We start from the raw sequence: 22,487 nt of genomic DNA on the forward strand, positions 1-22,487 counted from the left end.
AGTGTGTTTGTGGTGTAACCTAGCTCTGTGTGGTCAGGAGTCAGGACATCATGTGTCAAGTCCTGGGCCCTTCATTTAGAAATGATTGTTATCAGGGGGTCTATCTAGTTGGTTATTTTGAAGCTACCCCCGGTGGCCACTCCCAGAGCACATCAACAGAGCACATTATCTGACAAATGAAAGACAACAACTGGATAAATGTTATCCCAACGAGCTAGCAGCACGTGTGTGAGTGTGTTTGTTCTCACCTTTGGCTAACTAATGTGTGTGGATATCTATATGCATAATTCCCCATCATTTTGTGCACTGGTCTGCTGTTCTGCAAATGTTGTGTGTACGCATCTGCTTCTCTGGTTTTTGTGAGCCCCTGTGTGTTTGACTCTACCTGGTTCAGCTGCAAGTTTGCTATTTGAAGTAGTTGCACACAACTGTGAGGTTGTGTTTTTGAGTAGTCAAATGGCTGTGGCAACAGATAAAGAATCTGTATCACCTTATTGTATTCGTTTCTAAGCCACAAGGTCAACTCAATTTACCCTCGGCCTAGGCTACACATAGATATTACAGGTTGGTGCAAAGTTGTAACATTACAAGCAGCAGTAATTTCATTGGTGTTTGTTAATTCTTCTTAGTTTCAATTCACTTTTGCTATTTACTTAAAGCAGGCAATCATTTTGATGCTTTCCTGCTATGCTTTTACCAAACAAGAAGGAAGCAGATCTGTTAAAAGTAAATTCTATCGCAAGTGTGTTGGCATCGTGCTCTGAGAGCAGGCCTTGGTCAGGCGGAAGTGACACAGCTAAGTAAAGAGGCCTGCAGAATGCTGTAAACATGGATGACATCACAAATGTGCAGGGTGCATCTTATGTCATTCTACCAGGCACAGAGAGAATGAATGAGAAGGGTCTTATGTACCTGAAGTCGGTCATTCCGTGTGCGTGGATCCTCATTACCTTTGCTTCGAAGCACAAAATCACAAATCACCAGCCATCTGCATCATGAACATTTATGCTCCTCCAATAAGGAAAGAGGCAGAGTTCAAGTGGAATAAATATACATTACCTTGAACCAAGGTAAAGATCTCTCTTGGTGCGCACCCACATGTGCATTCATATGGCCTCACATGTCAAAGGCAAGTGCTCATAGACCGCTGAATATGGCCCGTAAAGCAGCTGTACTCACCAAGTCATGTGACTGAGCAAAATTTAACTCGAGTACACAAAAGAAAATATTACAGTGGCTCCAAATTATCTTTGAGAGTGGCAGCACTGTGTAGGAGTTCTATAACTTCATTATAGAACACTTACATAGTGCTCTAATCTTCAAATTGTCTCTTGACCTGAATGTACTAAAGACATATTGTAATTCTGTTTTACCAAACCTGTATTACCTAAACCTGTAGAGCACTCTGATACTCTTGGGTCCAGCCAGCGCTATATAAACCTTTTAAATAAAATTGCGTTTCTATGCATCAAACTCATGTCTCTTAGTCAATTGGAATATGTTAGATAAAATCAATACCAACATACATGGTGCTGGTACTGGACAGTTTCCTGCGAAGCACCTTGATACCTTTAAAGGCTAAAAGGACTATCGAAGCACTCAGTTGTTTCTTGGCACGTATGCACGCAGTCACAAGAATACTTGATACGCCTATTTAAAGTGCACACCGATTGCCAACATTTAACTCATGTGTTGCTCAAAAATTTCGTTCATTTACATTTTGGAATGTTTGGTGTTTACTCTGCAGATGAAAATAAAATTAATATTTCTGTAAATTTAAATTAGAGCAGCATTCGTATTGTGCATTTATTGTATTGTACAATCATTGTATTATTTCTGATTTGTGTACTTTTTTTTTCGTTTTCTTCCTGTTTTATGAACCAATGGGGAAATACTGTGGATTGCATCATTTGGATCTGCACCACTCCTGATCTGGGGGCTAATGCGCATCGGTGAGTAAGGGCATTTATGTATTCCTACCGATGATGATATGCTACAAAGAAACTGCAACATGGAGTTATTTTTTATGATCACTTTTGGAAACCAGAAGTAGCAGTAATTGAATGAATTTGCTTAATTTTGGTTTAAGTTATGGTACCAAATGCTGGTTTAAGATTAAGTGAACTGAGGCAAACATTCCTCTATTTGTTTATTTACCTTTCTTTAATGTGTTCATCTTAGGGGACTCAGTATATTACATTTTGATAACAACAATATTGTCAAAGACTTGAGAATGTGATATGCTGTGTCGATGATACTGAATGTAATAATACATTTATTTATAAAAGTGTTTCTAAAGTAAGGAAAATAGGCAAGTGAAACCAGAACCCTGGTGCAAAACATCATTTTGCATCATTCTTGCTGCTTATGTATCAAGGAATGAGGCAAATAGGTTTTGCTGTTGGGCTATGTCATGTAAAGATTCTGCACCATGCAAACTTAAAGATTTTATCTTAGAATGAATCCTTTTTTGGCATTTACAGTGTGAAGTACATTTACCCTTCTATATTTTTAAGCTGTAAAACATTCAAAATCAACTTGCATCATTGTTTGACTCCTTTCCAAATTTGATGAAATTGTTTACAGGCTAAAAATTGGAGCAAAACCTGACAACCACACTACTTATTACATAATTAATGAATATGCACCCTTATAAGTTGGCTCAGTATTTAGTGCTCTAATATACACAAATCATTGCAAATAATATTCCAGTTATTACATGGCCTATTGTTCTTTCATAAAATACCAATGACATACATGGGGCATAGAGATAAACATTAATAAGAAATAATCCTAGTTGCTTTCGTGCCTATAATTTGGTAATACAATTTAAACCGATTAAACAAATTCTACTAGATTGACATACTCAAAATGTTCTATCATAGGAATTGAATTGTAAGTGTTGTAGCGAGTTGAAACTCTGTATTGGTGCTAAGAGCATAATTGTTTAATATCTTGAAAAACCTGGAAGTGCAATGACATTTTTTGTTCACCTGTCTTAAGGTGCTGTCCATACAGTCTCTTTGGGTGAAGTATGGTTGCTGGCAATTACTCACACTTGTACAAGGATGATGGCGGTGCTGACTTGGGTTAGGCTATTGCAAGTTTGTGGCTGTGACAACTTGTGTTAGTTTGTTGAATTCCTGATATTGCATAGGTTCTTTGAAAGGTTATTTGCTTGTACTGGTGCAGTGTTTGGCGGCCTGCGCAATGGAAACCTCCTAGCCTAGTCTTTTCTGGACCATTCACAACGTGGCTGTTGTCATACTTTTTCTTGTTTTGGTGGAATGCTCACAATTTACATACAACAGCAATTTGTTTATGAAGTCTTTTCTTACCTTGTTTGGTAGTAAACAAATGTCGTCTAATGACACAATTACATATCAAGTATTTTCACGGGGGTGGGGGTATGCATGCATGTGTGTATGCACACCACTACGTACCACCCATGTTTTGACCACACTGATCACAAAAAAGGCTCAGAATAATGTCAGCCATCTCTCTGGAAGTCACAGACTTCATTGTTAATTTGCCAGATGAACACTGGCCACTTCCATTGGACTACTTAAAAACCTCAGATCTTGTTTGACACAATGTGTGCCCTTATTGCCCCCTTTAAGGTTACGGATCGTTAGAGCAACCACCAAAGGGCAATCAACTAGCACAGAAACCCTATTCATTTATTTCTCTGTATATGGTCTTAGGCTTCCAGTTGCTCTCAAATGTCCTTCTGAATCATTGGCTATCCTTCTACACTGAATACGATCTGGTTTTACCCATCTACATTAACTCATCTACCCACCTCCCAGCCCTGTGTTGATCTTGGAATAAGACATCACCTGCCACTGCTTTTGCTGAAAATCATTGACTTTAACCAGATTTGTCACATCCCTTCCATTCTTAACATATGTTTCTACAGCAATTCACCCTATGCAGTGTTGCGTAAGGAGCATTGGTGATATTTTTTACACATGGATGCATTACTAGCAACAAATGAAATGGCCTTTTTTGCGGTATAGCTGAACACAGCTTCATGACCACAAGCTATCTTGGAATGTTCTTGAGCGCTAATCTACACACAGTTTTACCAGGATATGTAGATCCAGGCGAATGACATTGTGCAATTGCAGAGGCCAAAACTGTATGTTGTGAATATCTGTTAATAGTTTGCTTGCATACTTAGGTGCATGCAAAAATGCACTTTCAAAATGAGCCTTTTCCTAATATCTGTTTTTGTCTAATTTCTGGGATGAAAATCATAAAAGAGGAAAGAAAAGAAAACAGCTCTCTTAACGCTGCATCATTACTAACCATTAGTTGCCATTTCTGAATTCTCCTTTGTTTGAGGATGTCTTCTTGGGTATTAAGACCTATTGTGACAGTACTCGCCAGATGGACTTTTAAAGGGCAGTTTTTTAGTAGTGTGGTGGGTAGATGATTATGAACAAGGCCTTGCTTCAGCTGCACTTTACAGTGGATTGGTTTGCATAATTTTTGTTATTCTAGATAGCACTGAAATGATGTAGTAACTTGTTTTTAAAAACAATCTAACATACCCACGATAACGTTGTTTTATGGTGTGGTATGAATGTTAAAATGTGTACACGTTGTACTTTTGAAACAAATGTTGTTCAGTGCCTCAATATGGCACTTTAAAGAATTCTAAATACATGGGTATCAATACAGATGAGCATTCATAAATGCATTAATGTAGTAATATGTTTATCTGCAGTGTTGACTTTTCACCAGGTTTAAAGCCCATCAACATGAAACAAAAGTGCTGCTAAGACACAAACATATACCAAGCATTTGTATTTTAAGTATTGGGGAGGGAATGTTAATACTTGAAAAATCAGTTTCTTAGTACCAAATTCACAGAACTAACTTAAGACAAAATCCTAAACTTACTACCATTTTAGTATTCACAGAAGGCACTTACTCATTTCGTTATCCACAGAAGTTAGGACTCCTAACTTTAGGACTCCTAAATGCCTTCTTTGAGTACCAAAAGTTTTAAAGTTAGGATTTTTCTCAGTTTAGGAGTAGTAAAGTTAGGATTCCTAACTTTAGGACTTTTAAATGCCTTCTGTGAATACCGAAAGCCTTAAAGTAAGGATTTTTCTCAGTTTAGGAGTAGTAAAGTTAGGAATCCTAACTTTAGGACTCCTAAACTGAGACAAATCCTAACTTTAAGATTTTCGGTATTCACTGAAGGCATTTAGGAGTCCTAAAGTTAGGAGTCCTAACTTTACTACTCCTAAACTGAGAAAAATCCTAACTTTAAAACTTTTGGTATTCACAGAAGGCATTTAGGAGTCCTAAAGTTAGGAGTCCTAACTTCTCTGAATACCGAAATGAGTAAGTGCCTTCTGTGAATACCAAAATGGTAGTAAGTTAAGGATTTTGTCTTATGTTAGTTCTGTGAATCGGGCCCAGAGATTGCAGGTTGTTTATGTGCCAGAAGGTCCACCACAGATAGGGTTGGCTTTAGGGAGGTGCGACTGGTGCAGCCACACTTGTCACTAAGCTGGAGGGGTAGGGGTTGTGTTTAGAAATAATTATAGGGTTAAAAGCACATGCTTCAGAGTTCTTTGTGTGTCCAGCAGTCTTCAGGAAACAGTAGAAATGTCAAGATAACTCTGGTGATTAACAATCATGCTGGAGAGAGATCAGTTTTGTCTAGAGGCAGTTTTGACTCATCATAAAGTAGCCTGCTGCCTGCTGCAAAGAACATTAACCATGCAAATCACAGAAATGTATTTTGTGTGGATAGCTCAGTGTGTTACTGCTCTTGTCATAAAGATTCTTTGTTACTTGCAATTATTCAGTTACAATCCCAATATAGCACAGTGACCTATCAACTGTTGTCATCAGAGTTGCACGCTAACTGCATGGTATAAGTTATAATGGTGTTTATTTCCCCAATCTTTCATTAATCTAATTTTGCTAAAACGTGTTACTTTGTATAGAAATACATTGTTATGTTTGGCTCTTATAGAGATCCTCTATCGTTATTTCAGTTTCTGTATTTCATAACTCACTGCTATGACATAGCAATAGTTGATAACAAAACTGGTTACCCACTGTTGTGATGTCATATTGGCCTTCCAGGCCACACAACAGGACTCTTTGAAAGGGAGAGTCAGGAGCATTATCTTTCAAACATCCCTTTTGCAGAGTTTTGAAGACAGAATTAATTTACGTACTCTTTCTTCTTTTGTTCCCAAAGTCAATTCCACTTTTCATTAGGAACACGAGATTATTTCACCATCATTTTTTGATTCTACTACCTCCGAAGAGGAGATTAGACTACATCATCTTGATGTTTGGAGAGCTCTCTTGATTAATTTGGATAGAACAGCTTCGCTTCGGCTCTCAGATTCATTGTTTGTGAATTTTAGGTCGGTTAAGAAAAGGCTAAAGCCTTCCACTTCTTCTTTCAGTAGGTGGGTTAGGCCCTTGATCTCCTTAACTTATCAATCGGTAGGTCAGGATTCTCCTTTAGGAGTTCAAGGTAGGTCTACTGTGAGCATGGCTACCTCTGAAGCTGAGCTTCAGGGAGCAACCAAAGCTGAAATATGTAGGGCAGCTACTTGGTTTTCTCCACTAACCTTTACTTCTCACTATAGGATCTCAGTGAAGTTTTTGGTTCTAGAGTTTTATCCACTATGTTGTAATAGTGTTATTTTCTTTCATAGCTGATGTAATTAGAAAAGTTGGACTTGTTAGCAGCAACTTATGGTTGTCCTGATTTAGCTTTGTATATCTCATTTTTAATGAGTGGATGCTAGGGTGAAGGGCGATTAAGCAATGCTCCTATTACTTACCAGTAATTACATTACTCTTGAGTCCTTACCCCTCACTTTCAATTATGACATCCCTTCCCACCCTCCCTGTTGTTTCAGATCAGCCAAAGTTGAGTCGGTCGTAGCATGTGACTAAACAGAAAGAGGGGAGGGGCCTTTTATTCTTCAGAATGTGACACGGTAGTTGATTTCTGTTGAGGCAGAAGGCCTCATTTGTAATGATTGGAAGCCAGGGGGGACTCAGAGTAAAGCAATTACTGGTAAGTAATAAGAGCATTAGTAGAGCCAGCCCCAACCAATATGGTATGTTTTAAATCCTGAGTTTGTGCTCATCCAGAACAAATACTCTTAAAAAATACTGCCTATTAGTATAGATAATATGTGATTCATATACTTTCTAATCCTTATTGTTTTATGGAACATTTCTTATAGACTGCTTTACGCACTTATGATTAGGGCTCCCATTTTTATAGTATTTTTTTTAACATTTCTGTCTGTATTTATCCAAATAAAATTTTTGGTCATTTCATCTGTATTTATCCACATTTATTTTTGGCGCAAGCAAAAGAAGACATTGCAGTTAGTACAACAACAACAACTTTATTCGATTTGATAGACAAACCATAAAAACACATAAATAGCAATCATAAAAAAGGGATATTTCACAGGAATACATTTGGCTAAACCTTGGTTCAAGAAAAATTGTTGTGTACATTATTTCATCTTTTAATGTGAGTCACAGGGGGTAATATAAGTACATCATGGATTCAGTTCCCTCTCGTTAATCGTAGCTGTAGGGCGGCTCTTAAGAAATTGATCACACAAAACAGAGTAAAAACATCAGTTGACAACTTTAAAAACCACAAGGCTACCCGTGCCTGCCTAAATCTGGCTTTCCTTAACAGGTCCTTCAAAAACATTTTCTTGGGGTAGGCATAATACGGGCAGAGTAAAACTAGATGAAGGGTATCCTGTGGAGACCTACTGTCGCAGCCGCAGGGCCCTCTATCTTCCGGGTTTATAATAAAACCTGCCAGAACTGCCAGTAAATGATGGATAACATTTAATCTAAAAAGGGTCATCAAGAACCTTTCATGAGCACTTGTCATTAGAGTTAGATATGGTTCTGTACCCTGAGATGTTTTAAGTACAGCGCTTTAATGTCACCCTTATCTTTTGACCTTATTGTCTCCGGTTTATCAAACAGGTCTGCCTGCGCGCCCTAAATTAACAAAAGAATCCCTGTCATATTTTATCCGTGGAATTTTCTGCGCTTATTCTAAGGAGAGAAAATCCTGCATTACCAGCCTTGTCAAATCCACCTCTGCATTGGTCCAGATATTCAGCCAGCAGACTAAGGTCTTGCAGCTAGTATTTTTTCACATTTATTTAAATAGACAATGCACGCTTGCACTCAGTTATTATAGGTTAAGATATATTTAAATATACGCCAAATTAAGTCAACACAATACATTCATCTGAAAACTGTGTCATTGTAGTTCAAGCACATTTGCATTTCAAGAGAATTCAAGGATATTGAGGAGCTTTCTGGTTTGTTAATTAAATGAAGACCACTGGAATCTCGTTCAATCGTTGCAGATGAATTTCAAACGGCCATGAGATTCAAGGAAAGATTACAAAGTGTTGCCCATTCTTGCTTCTGAAAATGCCAGGATCAGTGGCGTCTGGCATCTACTGAAGGTGAGGTGGTGGGCAAACAAAAGATTTTAAAAAGAAATGCACTGACTACGGTGATGACGTCCTCCTCACTCTGACCTTGCCTGCTGCTGGGATTTCAATGCAGGCCCCAGCAAACTTCCTCGACCAATCCAGGACGGCTCGTGTGCTGATAACAAGCATGTGAGCAGTGCCCTGATTGGTGGGAGCAGCCTCTGTTGCCACTTCCGAGGGTAATGAATGCCTGCACTTGATCTCAACCTAGCTGTCTTTAGAAAGCTGGGTAGGGAGGTTTAAAGTGAGAATGTATGCTAGCCATCTCAAGATGGCCGGCCAAAGACACATGCGCTGTTTAAACAGGCCCCACCCCGTCCTGACGCTCGGTTCAGGACAGGACGATAGTGAATAAAACGGGAATGAATTACCATTTTATTTTTTATCCCTGGGTTTTGAGGGTACATAAGTGCGGCAACACTCCTCCACTTGAATGGAGGAGCTGCCAGTATGTCATTGCACTGATATCTTTTTTGTGAAATATTGTGCATTAAATATTTGTTGAATTATTTTTCAACAACATTCATTATGTCCTCAGAAGCTCCAACCAACCTAAATAAATCTTTTTCATCATTAAAAAGTGTCAAGTGGCATTCTGGGCAAGACAAACAGTTATAATTTTATCTCAACATTATTGTACAATAAAAATACAAGAGAGTAACATAATAACTTAAAGAGAACATGGGCCTAAACCGATCTTGAGTAATTTGCAATAAATAAACCTTAATTGTGGGTCTGTACACCCTGGGACCAGAGGGAATGATAGAACACGCTTTCTGTAAACAGGCCTATAAATCTTGTTCTTTTCTTGTCACATTTTCTGTGCATGCAAAGGCAGAGGTCAAATGTCAAGCTGTGTCTTCAAGGGAGCAACCCTTTCTGTTTTTTTTTCATTGTTGAACAACTGCACTGGGATTATTTAGACATACATAAGAATTCTTTTAGCAGATTTATCTTCTTCTGTTGTTTTAAACAGAGGAGATAATTATTTTCCAGCATACACTAAGATAAATATCTATTTATAAATTGCTAAAATGCAAGTTGAGTGTTCATATTGTTGAGGGCAGGAGGAGGGTGCTAAACGCTTTGTTTCACATCGGAAATATTCTTCCCCCAGAGTGAACAAGAAGAACAATGGAATTAAAGGTCTTTGAGCTCTTTACCTGGGAGCCAGTTACATTTCAACTGGTCATATGCATTGTTAGGAGGCTTGTGGAAATTGAATGATAAGCCCAAAATCACATGATGCTTTCCCAATGCAGCTTTCTAGACTCCCTAATGAAAGCATTTTAATTGATTACCCTGCGAAAGTGTTTCCCCTGCCACAGCACCGCGTCTTGCACGCCAATTAAAGGTAACCTGCAGCCCCTGGTTTCACATCGGCTGTGCAGGCTATTCACAGTAGCGGTCGGTGGTGAGAGTAGCTGCCAGCAGTGACGTGGGGAGGGGCAGGGTGGGGGGTAGTAATTTTTTGATTACGGAGGATTACAGGTAAGTAAACATATAAATAAATAAAACGAATTTTGTTGCGCGCACTGCATCCCCAAATGCGATGCAGTGTACGCAACAGAATTTGTTTTATTTATTTGTATGTTTACTTACCTGTAATCTTCCGTAATCCATAGATTACTACCCCCCCCCCACCCTGCCCCTCCCCATCCCTACGTCACCGCCCGGCAGCTACTCCCACCACCGACCGCTACTGTCTATTCATGAAATTCTAATGTTGCAGCAAACATTAAAAAAACCTTCTTGCCCCGGAGCAGACACGAAGAACAAACGTGCAGCGAAAATGCGCAGCCAAAAAAGCAATGCACAATTTCCCCCCAGGAGCGGACCCAAAAACAATGGGCCGCTGTAAGTGCGGGAACTCCGGTACAGCACTACACATTCAATGTGGGGAGGGCACCCGGACGCAGGAGCGATAGGCTCCAACAACGCACATGGATTGGGGTGGGGGGGCAAAGAAGGCAGCACCTGGACGGGCAAGTATAAAAAGCTGGGCCCCGCGCCTTCCTGGTGCCGGAAGTGACACGAGACGAGCGCCCCGGATGAGGATGAGTTCATCAGGCTCCCCTAGGGGGTCCTGATAAGCGGCCTGCGGGAGAGTGCGCTACTTATAAAGGAATGTAGCACTGAGGGCAACTTCATTCCTTTATGCACCAGAGCAGGCAACCCTGGGCTGGAGCATGGCTGTGAAGCACAATTGTCTGAATCCGTTTTGACAGTATTTTTCTGTTTGTATTTATAGATACATACGAAGGAAAAAAGTTTTCTGTCTGTATTTATATGTAAAAATCTATTTAAACGGAAACCCGGGAGCCTTACTTATGATGTATTGTTTCTGTATAATGGGAGTGTGATTTAAAGTGCTCTGGCATCCTACACTGGTATGAGTAGTGATATAAAACAAATAATACATGTGAGAGAAGGGCTATCGAGAGGTGAGAGGCACTATTGGAGGGTGGTAATGAGGGAATCCTTGGAGACAGAGGTCATCATGGAGGGCTCTAAAAATGATTGTAACACCTGACGCCACCACAGCTAAAGCCTGCCTTGAAAATAGCGCTGCTTACTTAAAAGATGTATTATCCAATATGTTTTCCATTGAAAAGCAAAAGGGAAGCTTTTTTGCCATTAAGTAACTTTTGTTGGTTATGTGCTTTACAAAGATGCTTTAGTCTGCCTGCTGCTGACTGCCTACTTCTCTGTTTCTGCTGTAGTATTTACATTGTTAATATCATGTCATCAAATACATTTTTTGTAAAGGGCCTAAATACTCTACAAGGTACAGGAACACTTTATAAAACTGTTAAATAAGATTGAATGGATTAGAATCTGTAGAATTAAATATCTGCTAACCAAAGGACGAGAAGACCTTCTTGTACGCAAGCTTCACTAATAGCGTTCTACGGACCAAGTCATTCACACTGTATGTGGAAAGTGGTGGCTTTGCTCTTTAGAATGTTTATTTTTTCCACAGCAGATGGATGTTTTTCATACTTCTTTACATGCCAGAATAATGAAAAAATGGGCCCTTGGGGTACATATTGAAGTGATGGTGGTCTTAGGATAATAAAGTTATGTCACAAGAGGTGGCTTTAGAAGTTAAAATGAACTTAGAGGATTGAAGCTAAAAAAGTGAGAATTTGCACTCCAGCAGCTTCCACTAACATCAATTCTAAAAAACAAATTTCTAAGGACAGATATGCATGCTGGTTATCCTGAGAAAAAATGTTTTTCTCCTATGCATGCATTTTTTTTTTTTTTTTTTAGATCTAGTGTTACCCTAGAACTTTTGATTTTACTACTACTTTCTATATATAATATACAAACGCTTGGGGCCTTCGGCCAGTTCTCTTTTGTCCATTGGTCCTTTACAACATTTACATGTTTCTTCTGCCCCTACAGCACATAGCTTGGGGCAATTGATCATCTCACTTTGGCCACTGGCTAACTTCACTCTGAGTGACGTCATTCTGACCTTTCAGGAGCACATCCAAATACAAAGTGGTTCCCTTCAGTGCCAGCCACGTCTATGGCAGTGTGTGCTTTTTGAGACCAAGAACAAAGTTTTAGTGTCAAAATGAGCATGGGCAAAAAAGCAAGACTGTCAGCCAAAACCAGACCTTTGGCTTTTCAATGCTTGTTTTTATTTGCTCTTGCCATTTGCACCTGATAAATAGTTGCGCTTTTTTTTCTCATCGTCCCACATCAGCCTAACATATTTGAAAGGCTGACAAGTCTGCTCTGTAAAGCTCCCTAAAACCAGCGGCGACTTCCCTCCATTGTGGGCTGTTATCAGAGCCGCGCAGTGAGTGTCGTCTGCGGCTTGAATGCGGCCTCGGCCGGCTGGCGGAGACGGTGTGGCATTGTTTCAGCCGCCCTGGCGAGCACTTGTGCGGCTAATTGCGCTGTTTAACGGAGTATTTAGCCAGGCGCGCAGGGGGCTTACTTAGCAGTGGAGAAAATGAGGCGTGTCGAATCACAAAAGCAAAACTTTCCAAATGAGCTTTCATGGCAAGGTGCGCGCGATAAGCGAGCCGTTACACATTCATAGGCTCGGGGAAATCATTACCGACTCGGCCTCTGTTCCAAACGCGTCAGCGGAAGGGGGACGCTTCTCACACGCAAAGGTCAGCGAAGTATTAATGTTTTTTTTGCTGAGAGCAACGTTTCAACAGATTCCTTTTGGTGTAGCCCGAGCTGTACGGCAAAGCAGCAGGTGTCCTTTTTTTTGTTTTTGTTTTAACTAATCCCCTTTTAATTATTTTGTGTATTCAGGAAGAGTTAACATGCGAGGGCTTTCATTTGTGTTTCTTTTAATTTAAAACAGACAGGCTCAAGATATGTTGTCAATTGAGGTAAAACCAGTGCTTAATTTGTAAAATTGTAAGTGCCAGGGCCCTCCCCAAGAAGCGACCACAGACCGCACTACCATTGCCCCTGCCAGTTCATCCAATGACAGTACCAACACAATTACTAACCATCACACACCTACAACTGTGACATTTCAGACTATTCCAGGACCCCCAAGGCTATAAGAATGGCAGCAGGTATTAGTAATATTTAATGTATTTTGAATTAATAAACAACTGTTGTGCTCATCTCTAAATCAGACGAACAGTGCCACCATGTGGCAGACAGTCAGCCGGTACTGACCACCAGAAACCACTGGTGCAAATTAAGTACTGGGTAAAACTTTGAGCCCCTTAGTGAAATAGGCCAAACTTTGCAAAGATTTTGCGGCAGTTGCGCTGCCTTGATGTACTTTGCAGCAAGGGGGCGTTCCATGGTTGGCGCCTGGACGTTCCAGTGGTGACCCTGAGGCAGACACCCTTGCGCTATGATGTCAGGGTGCCTGGACAGAGAGTGTGCAGAACTACACCACTTCTTTGTACTTATAGCGCGGTTCGGCTCTCTCCAGCTCATGCAACTCAGTGCAGCAACTTTGCTTGCTGTTCTATGTTGGGTCTTCTCTTCCCCTTATCAAATCTAGGCCTTTACGTCCTTGTGCTTTCCTTCAACATGGGAGGTGCTTGGAGATCACTCATCAGGGTGGATTTTGGATATTTGCACCCCCCCATGAAGCCCTCCTTTGGAAGGATGTTTCCAGTTCCCAAGCTTGGCATTCACTCTGTTGTTTCTGTAGGCAGGCAGACTTTCGCCCGCTTCCCACCGAGATTTCTCTTGGTTATATGAGAAAATCATGTTGAAATACTGAAATTCAGTTTTACAGCATGCAGGGTGTGTTCTGCTTTGTTTTTTAGCTGAGGGGTTTTGAGTGTTCTATTTGTTTCATAGCCACCACTTTAACACATACCATATTTTTTACATACCCTATGGATTTTTGCTCCTTGCTAAGAAGAGACCAGGACATCATTGTTTTTTTTCGACATCACCTATATATAATAAACGGTTTTTCGAACAACCTATATATACGTTATTCTGAATGTGGGCAAGCACATGGCCAACCAGTGAAGAGACTTCATCAAACATCAAACATGAGGTGAGCTGGAAGTGTGTTTGAAGAGCCTGCCCCATCCCAAATCGCTGCTGGTTTTGGAAGCCCCAAAGGACATGGGAGGCTGCCCCAGATACCTGCTCTGTTGGGAACCACAGGTATTGCCACTCAGGCGGAGCTGATGTTCGAACTTCCAACCCCACTTACCAACATCTTGAAAAACCTTTCGCCATTGTTCCTGGTAGCATCACAGAGTAATAAGCATTGGCAAAGTCAATAATTCAGACTTGCATTTTTATTTCTGCTTAAAAAGTTTAAAACGTTTGTTGCAGTAAAAAACAAACAGGGACAATCAAAAACGGTTGCTCTCTCTTTACAGTGTGTCTATGCAAGCCAAAGCCACTTTATATCTATTTAGAAGTGAATGTAACAGTATGCCTTGGCAACAGCTATACTGTCAAGCCAGGCCTAAACATGATTATAGGGTTAGAAGAGCTAGAGGCTAGAGACTGCTATGAGGCCCATGGCCGTGGCAAAGAAGATTGATCTATCCTTCATCTGATTTTCATAGTTTTGCTGCTCTGTACATTTATCTCTCCACATGTTCAAACTCTTTCTGATCCGAGAACCCCTCATGTGTGTCTGTAAACTGTCAAGGCTATTTATTATGTCACTCTTCCAACCACAACTCTGTTAAGCTGTATAATATTTTATGATATGTCCTCAGTACAAAAAGTTGTGGCAATGATTAAGTGTAGATCCTGGAACTAAATGTTCAGTATTGGTAGAAGCATTCTAGGAAATGGACAGAGTTCAAGGTTGAGTTGTTGTGCAACTACCATTAACCACTTGAGTGCACAAGAAGTGTAGAAACCAGAGTAACACAGGAGATATAACATTGGTGGGTACTAAAATCTATAAAGTATGATAAAGTATTGCTCAAATTCTGCTATTTGGTTACAGAAAGTCATGGTTTGCCTCCTGGTTCTGCAATCGTATTTTGAAAGTACCACTATTTTTACTGGCGGTCCGTGCAGGCAAGCATAGTGGGCGGTGGGGGTGGGGGGGAGTGATACATGACGGAATAGGGCAAATTAAATAAATCCTATTCTGTTATCCGTCAACATGTCCTTCCCCCTGCCCCACCGCGCTTATCTGCACAGACCGCTGCTGACCATTTTCAACATAGTGATGTTCATTGTTCATGAGTTGAAATCAGTAGAAGTTTAATTTCAAATGTATGATGAGGTCACCTTTCAGTATTTTCTCATGTATTACTGCAGGTAGCCTTCAAAAGGTATTGATGTTTTATGTGCTTTCCATACTCAGAATATGATGGAGGCACATATGTGTGCACTTCTTTATAGCTGGGATTTAAGCCACATTTTAGTGAAGGTTAACAAATGTTAGGAGGGTGCTTTTTTAAAAATTTCCTGCTGGAAGGCACTATTTGAGTCTGGCGTGACAGCGCGCATGCTGCTAGACATAAAGTGAGCAACCTAAAAAGAGCTTTCGGTAGTACTATAGGCAGTGACTTTGCCTCCTCCCAGATGTTGGCAGTCAGGAGTACATGTTTTGATTGGGTAGAAATTGTGTGTTTCCATGGAAAAAGTGCTTCCCTTCCATGCAGCTGTGATTTATTATATTTATCCAGCTGCCTGAGCCACCAGCAGTGTAGTTGCCTGAGCTTGAACTTTCAGGTGGACACAAATGACATGGCAATGCTGTTGACGTGTAATAAATAAATAAATAAGATAACTAGATAAATACAGTGTTTATTGTTCTCTGACAGCAGCCCAGATTCCCATCATGGCACTAATGAGGAATGTATTTTACTCCCAGCACCCTCCCCTTCCATTATTACTGTTGGGGCACTACTGGTTGGGAGATGAAGTCCCCTTGCCTCCGGAGGACCTCAGGACTAAAATTGACTTTTTCCTCCCATCCAGTAGTGCACCAGGAGGGGTGTTTGCAGAGTGGTAGAGAAAGGGGGCATGGCCTCCAACAACCTCCTAGCAATCTAGCTGTGTGGGACTTACTGGCGGTAACAGGAGGGGTAATTGGCCCCAAAGGACCCTCAGAAGCAAAGTGGACTTCATCCACCAATCAGTAGTGTGCCAGAAAGCGCGTTTGCAGAGTGGTGGAAATAGGGAGCATGGCCTCCTAAAACCTCTCAGCACTCGCACTGTGTGGGGCTTACTGGAGGTAACAGGAGGGGTAGTTGACCCCCAGAGACCCTCTGGAGCCAAGGGGACATCATCCCCTAGCCAGCAGTGCACCAGGAGGTGCGTTTGCAGAGTGGTGGAGAAAGTGGGTGTAGCCTCCGAAGACCTCGCAGCAATCCCAATGTGTGGGCCTTCCTGGAGGTAACTAGCTTTTTTCTGTCATTGGTTTGCCTGAGTGCCATTTACTTTTGGCTTCCATCCATGATAGTATACTTCTTGGGATAATTGTTCAGCCCTCATGAGTCATTAGGCCTCTTGCCCTCTGAATGCTGACATTTTCTGATCACATGTGTATATCCACTTGAAAATGAATGAGCTTCAGTGGCAGGACAGTCCTTTAGTTTTCAATTTTCTACTTTTATAGTTTCCCTTTCATTTCTTTGCTTCTCCATTTTATAAAAAAGTTTCCTGAGAGGAAACTACTGCTATCCAGGAACAGTTAATGGGTTGCTTACTTGCCACTCATTTCATCTGTAGTGCATCCCATCCAATGTTGCCACTTCCTCTAAACCCGTCGACCATTATGGTATTCTGTTGTCCATATTGTACCGTTGTTATTCCTTTCCAATATGGCAATCATGTTGTTTTCTAAATGTGGCAAGAATGGGCTATTTACAACACCTCTGTAAAACACACCTGGTGCTATAATAAGTTCCATTATTGCAAGCTTATGCCCACCGTTTTTAGATGGGAACATGTTTTCTTTTTTCTACTAGCATTTTTTAAATTTATCTTGCATATGTTCTTGAGTTAGTGTTTATATTATTGTTGTTGTTTCAGATGGCAAATGCAGGAATGAGCCAGTGGATGGGTGAATAGATGCATGATGAGTGACATAGTGCATGTATGAAGTCTCATTGAGTGCCTTAAACCATTCATGACACAAAAGACATTACATTTATAAGCCAGACCTGTTGACATTGGCAATGCTTGTTTATCTTTTAAGGACTAATCTAAACTTTAATACTCGTGAGCCGGCACACCCTAAGTGTTATTGAGTTGGGTTCTAATTAATTCTTGTTTACAAGTGTGAAAGAAAAAAAAACAAATCTATTGTATTGTGTGTTATATATATGTATATACACACATATTATATACATATATACACACACACACACATATATATATATATATATTAAATAGCCATTATTAGTATAATTATTCATATAGACCTCCATACCTATAAAATATTAAATAAATGTGCAATAAGTAGATCATGCTGTTTCTTCGGCTATGGTAAGCATAGCTCACATCTCTCTCTCTCTCTCTCTATCGTTTATCTCCTCCATTATGAAATGGGTACAAATAAAGAAATCACTACTGTACAAGTAGTAGAAAAAAGGCACTCAGGGCTTGGGCTATGGCCAAGTTTTGCAAAGTGTATCCAGTCATGTTCCTTTCATGCAGTAAATGCAGGGCCAAAGGAACACAACTATATGTAGTGTGCTCATGGGCATAGAGGGCATATCCGGCTGCCATGCCTTTTATGTTGCTCAGAAAAGGCAGGAGTACACTTTTAGGACTGAGTTGTATTCCCTACGATGTCAACTGCGATTGCACTTTACTGGCAAGAGCTGAAGTTCCAGCGAGCATTTAGAAAGTTTCAAAGCAGCAGTTTTTGGAATCAAGCAGATAAATATACTCGATGGTTTAGTTTGGTATCCTGTCACGTGCACCACAAACCCACACTAATAGTTCCTGCTGGTGTTTTGGGGAAAAACAGCACCATAAACATCTTTGAAGACAGGCTGTATCCTTGTTCTGTTATGCAAGTCTGCCTTGTAAAAGGATTGCAAATTCAGCAGTACAAGTCCAAAAGTCTAAATTATTGATCAAACACTTGACTTTATCTGCCCAAGCCGGTAATTGCATTGTTTATTTTATTGTTACGCTTTGATTATTTTAATAAATTATCACAAGCCTGGTTCATTGGTTCTTGTATGTATTTTTAAAATGTCCTTCCTTGTGATCTCATTTTTTATCAGACCAGGCAATGTTCCAGATTCCAGAAAGTAGACTGCAATGTAGTATTCACTGGAGAATGAACCTTTTGGCTTTTATAAAGGATGAAACATACCATCAAACTGGCAGAAATTACAAAGAGGCTGAGATATCGCTGATAAGGGTTTTCTGTTACTGTCTCGCTGAGATTTTTCAGAAAATGCTTAGAGACATTTAAGGAAAATGTTTAAAGATCTTACTTGAACAGGTCAGGTGTTTCTTGGCCAAAAAAGGATTGAGCATGCTTTGGTATGTTTTATGCCTATCGCGAGGGACACATTAGACCTTCCCTGACTGTTTACAGTCTGAACTCCCCTACATTGTCATGTGGCCTTTGGACAACCCCTCTATTTAATCGACGGTCTTATGCTGTCACTTGATATGGTTTAGTCCATCCCTGAATTAGGGGGTCATGCTTGGGCAACTAAGTCAAGCGTTGGTGACAGCGCTCCTAAATCGAAAGGCAGGAGCAAATGCCACTCCTGTGTGATTTTATTAAAAAAAATAGATATATTTGGACTGTATTGTACAATAATCCCAAATAAATAAATAAAATAAATAAATATCTGGCCGAGCTGGACCCAGGAAAAGTTAATAGATCAGGCCGACTGTGATTGAGTGAAGAAGGCTGGCTACGAGATCCACACAGGCCCCAGTAAACAAGTTACCCTATCCTGGTCACAACAGTGAAATGCTGGGCACAGACAAGCGATGCTTCGAGAGATGCGTCAATGTCGATTCCTCAGTGGCGGTGATGCGCTGGTTCTGTAGATGCAGTCCTGAGCCGAGAGGCATTGGTTTCGAAGTGCATTTCGTCGGGTCCTCTATACAGTCGATGGATGCATTGATCTCTCCACAGTGCCGCAGCTGCGATTCGCGGTTCTGATGATTTGGGCTCTCAAGGCAATGCATTGGTTCCGAGAGTGATAAACTGATTTTACTCCTACAACCTGGTCGATGCACCGGTTCTGCTACACACAGGCTGGAGATGCGTCAGTTACTGTGATGCAAGAATCTGGGTTCACTTCCAGTGAACCTTGCACAGGAGCAGGGGTGGAAACTTCAATATTCGCAGGCATCAAGCAACAGGAAGCAAGCCAAGAAGCCCTTAGAGATCAATTTGGTAAAAAAGAAAAGTCCAGCTCTCCAAAGCAGAGTCAGAGAGCAGCAGGCAGCAGTGCAGCACTAGAGAAAATCAGGTCAGCAGCCCAGCAGAGTGTCAGTCCTTGATGCAACACAGCAATTCTTCTGACAGAGTCCGTTGTAGGTCCAGATGTGTCTGCCTTGGTAGGGTAAGGGACTCAGTACTTATACCCAATTTGTGCCTTTGAAGTAGGAGTGACTTCAAAGAAGGGTCTCTGAAGTGCACAGAAGCCCTTTCTTCCCAGACCTGGTCTGAGATTATCAGTAGGGGGTAATGACCCCTTTGTGTGGGATCAGGATACTACCTACACAGTTGCAAGTATCAGCTGCTCCCTCACTTCCTTCCCAGGAAGGGCCATTAGAATGCAGATGAGTGCTCAGACACATCAAACGTCCTGTGTTTGTGGCTGTCTAGAGGGAATGCACAAAGTGAAGCTGTCACCCACACGAGAAATTTATTGGAGACAGTCTTCAAGCACAAGGAGCAGGAAGAGCTGAGAAATACCCACTTTCTAATAGCGGCATTTCTAAAATAGTCATGTTAAATCCAACTTCCTTAGTAAAGAGGATTTATCATTACTATTCCAATTGTATAATACTTGAAAAAGCTACTCCTTTCTAATCAGGAATTACATCTTAAAATTGTATTAAGGAAGACATATTGGAGACATGCTGAAAGTTCCCCAAGGAATACATTGAACTCATTGGTTACCATTGGCATGGTAACTCACATTAGCTTGCTTCCTATTTGCTGGCTTTGTTTTAGGCTGTCCAGCATGTCTTTGTCCCTCCCGTGGCACATAGACTTTTTACCATCTCTCTGACTGGCAATTTGTAATCTTCCACAAGTGCTCTCTTTCTGGGAACTCTTTTTTTTCTTTTTTCTGAGGCACTCAATGACAGTACTTGCTTTCAGTTTTCTCCCTTATGCTAGTTCACAGAAGCAAATGTGCTGTATTCCTCTGAAGATGTTCTCCGCCTCCTATCTTCCTGCTCAATTGATTCTCCTTATCTCTGTTACTACCACACATCGACTTCACATACCTAAGGAAAAACGTTCTGCCTACCAGCTTATTTATTTTGGTCAGTGCTCCTTGCTAAATGCCTCATTTAAGAAATCCTCTTCCTTAATTTCACACCGATGCCATAAGCAGGGGGGGGGGCTGCTGAAGTAAGCATGCTGTTCAGAAGTAAATGAGCCATAAACCTTTACATTTTGTTTTTATCTTATCACATTTGCAGTGCATTCAACAACAGAGGTCAAATGTTAGGCTCTGTGGTCTGAGGGAGGTTGATGTTTACTTTTCTTTCTCTGATTCAAAGTGAGAGGATTTATGTGACAATTTTGCTGGGTCCTGGTGGTTGAAAAAAAAGGCAGTGGGGTGTTGTTTTTTTCTTGCCCACAACAACATTTAAATACCAGTAAATTAACTGTAGAAATAATTTCGAATCTATCAGAATTAGGAAATCACAAATGAATCAATGTCAGTTTAGCTTTATTCGATTTTGATTAAAAACCATAAAAGCATACAATTAAAAACACTCAAGACAAAAAATTACATACAAAAGCACAGAATGACAAGAGGATAAAATCATTTGTCTATGCTACATCAATAAACTCCTTTGTTTCATAATCGCAATCATGATTTTCCATACCCATGACCAAAGTACATTGTTTCGGGGTGGTTGAGGGCGGAAAAGCCATGGCCACAGAGTACACGGGTAATTCTGCCCTTCGATTGAGCTGACTCTGTCCTTGATTTTAGGCGAGTGGTATATGCCATACTTGGGTAAAAGTCGCGGAGGTCCCAAACGGATATAGGGCCAACACCTTCACGAGGGTACAAAGTTCGTATGTAGGGAACAACTGAACTGCTTCTAAATTTTATTAAAACAAGGTCACCGTCAATGTCTTTTTTGAGGGGACCTAGCCAGCCCACCCTTCTAACAGCCATGATGGTACCGTCCAATCCTAGGGGCAGGGGCCTGTTTTTAGTTAGCCAGTGCGTGGCTTTGTTACGTAAGTCTTCATCCCGCTCAATTTTCCCACGCTTGAGTACTGGAACTCCCGCAAGAACACACACAAAGGGTGCAGCCTCCGGTGGTAACTCTATGTGTGCTGTATTATTAGGCTCTACTCTTGTAGCAGTATGTTGTATAGGGCCAGATTTGAGGTTAACTTTAGGGGCATTAGGGGGTGAAAGGATAGGGACTACATGATGACCAGGTGGGTTGGGACAGATTGATGTTACAGGTTTTTGGTTGGACTTAATACATTTCTCTATTCCCAGCAACCTATCCTCTAGGGTGGAAATTTTAACAATCAGTGGAGAAATGAGTGAGCCAACCATTTGTTCAATCTGGGACAAAAGGGTTGAATTGAAGATTGTTACCAATTGATCCATTTTTTCTTCCAGTTTCAGAAAGGGGTTAGTTGGAGTCAGTGGGGGGCTAAAACACAGTTTTTGTTGTTTGGATTTGTCCCTGTGGGGTTAACCCCATCCCACTTCCCTTTACTAATTGCAGACTGGGGATAGACTATAGTTGGTGTATTAACATTTTTGGATCGGGGAAGGTGTACCAGAGGACTAACGAGTGGGGTTGACATAACAGGGCAAGGTGAGGGTATTTTAGTTTCGTTTATCGGTACCAGAGTGGCATACCTTGTGTTACAAAGGGAATTTAACTCGTCCAACAACGAGAGTTGTTGCGCTATGCCATTAGTTGGGTCGAGCGGTTGGATGGTGGATATGCTAGACTTTGCAGGTTCACTCGTTTGGGCGGTGGGCGGGGATGGTGTGCAAAGAACTTGTGACCCTGGGTGCAGACCTCTCTGGCTGATGGATTTATTAGTCATTCCCTTGTGAGTCATAGTAAGGTGTGCAAAGTTAGGCTCTAACAAGGCCTGCAGGAAATTCAGAGGGTATAAAAAAAAAAAAAAAAAAAAAAAAAAAATTTGCAACTTAAGTCCAGTGGCTATTCCCTTGCCAGAATGTCAGAGAGATCATACAGTTATTACCTTGGCAATGTAATGGAGTCAAGGGTGATAGGCCCGTCCCGTCCTCCGCGTGCCTCAGAGGGCCTCAGTGGGCCCACCCTTTGCCCGGGCTTCGCCCG

At 41.0% G+C, this 22,487-nt stretch overlaps 1 protein-coding gene across 10 annotated transcripts in view; it reads left to right on the forward strand.

Moving 5' to 3' along the window:
• Positions 1-22,487, forward strand: part of EPB41L3 (erythrocyte membrane protein band 4.1 like 3) — an 860,969-nt gene that overhangs the window by 7,903 nt on the left and 830,579 nt on the right. The window contains exon 1 of one of the 10 annotated variants that reach the window (XM_078687557.1): positions 1,962-2,119. The exons of the other annotated variants lie outside the window; for them this stretch is intronic. Within the exon in view, the coding sequence (XP_078543683.1) occupies positions 2,092-2,119 (28 nt within the window). The 5' untranslated portion in view covers positions 1,962-2,091. Of the gene's footprint in view, positions 1-1,961; positions 2,120-22,487 lie in introns of those variants that run through there. 10 annotated transcript variants of the gene reach the window in all.

The sequence above is a fragment of the Lissotriton helveticus genome, chromosome 4_1 (assembly GCF_964261635.1).
Source record: "Lissotriton helveticus chromosome 4_1, aLisHel1.1, whole genome shotgun sequence".
NCBI classification, from domain to species: domain Eukaryota; kingdom Metazoa; phylum Chordata; class Amphibia; order Caudata; family Salamandridae; genus Lissotriton; species Lissotriton helveticus.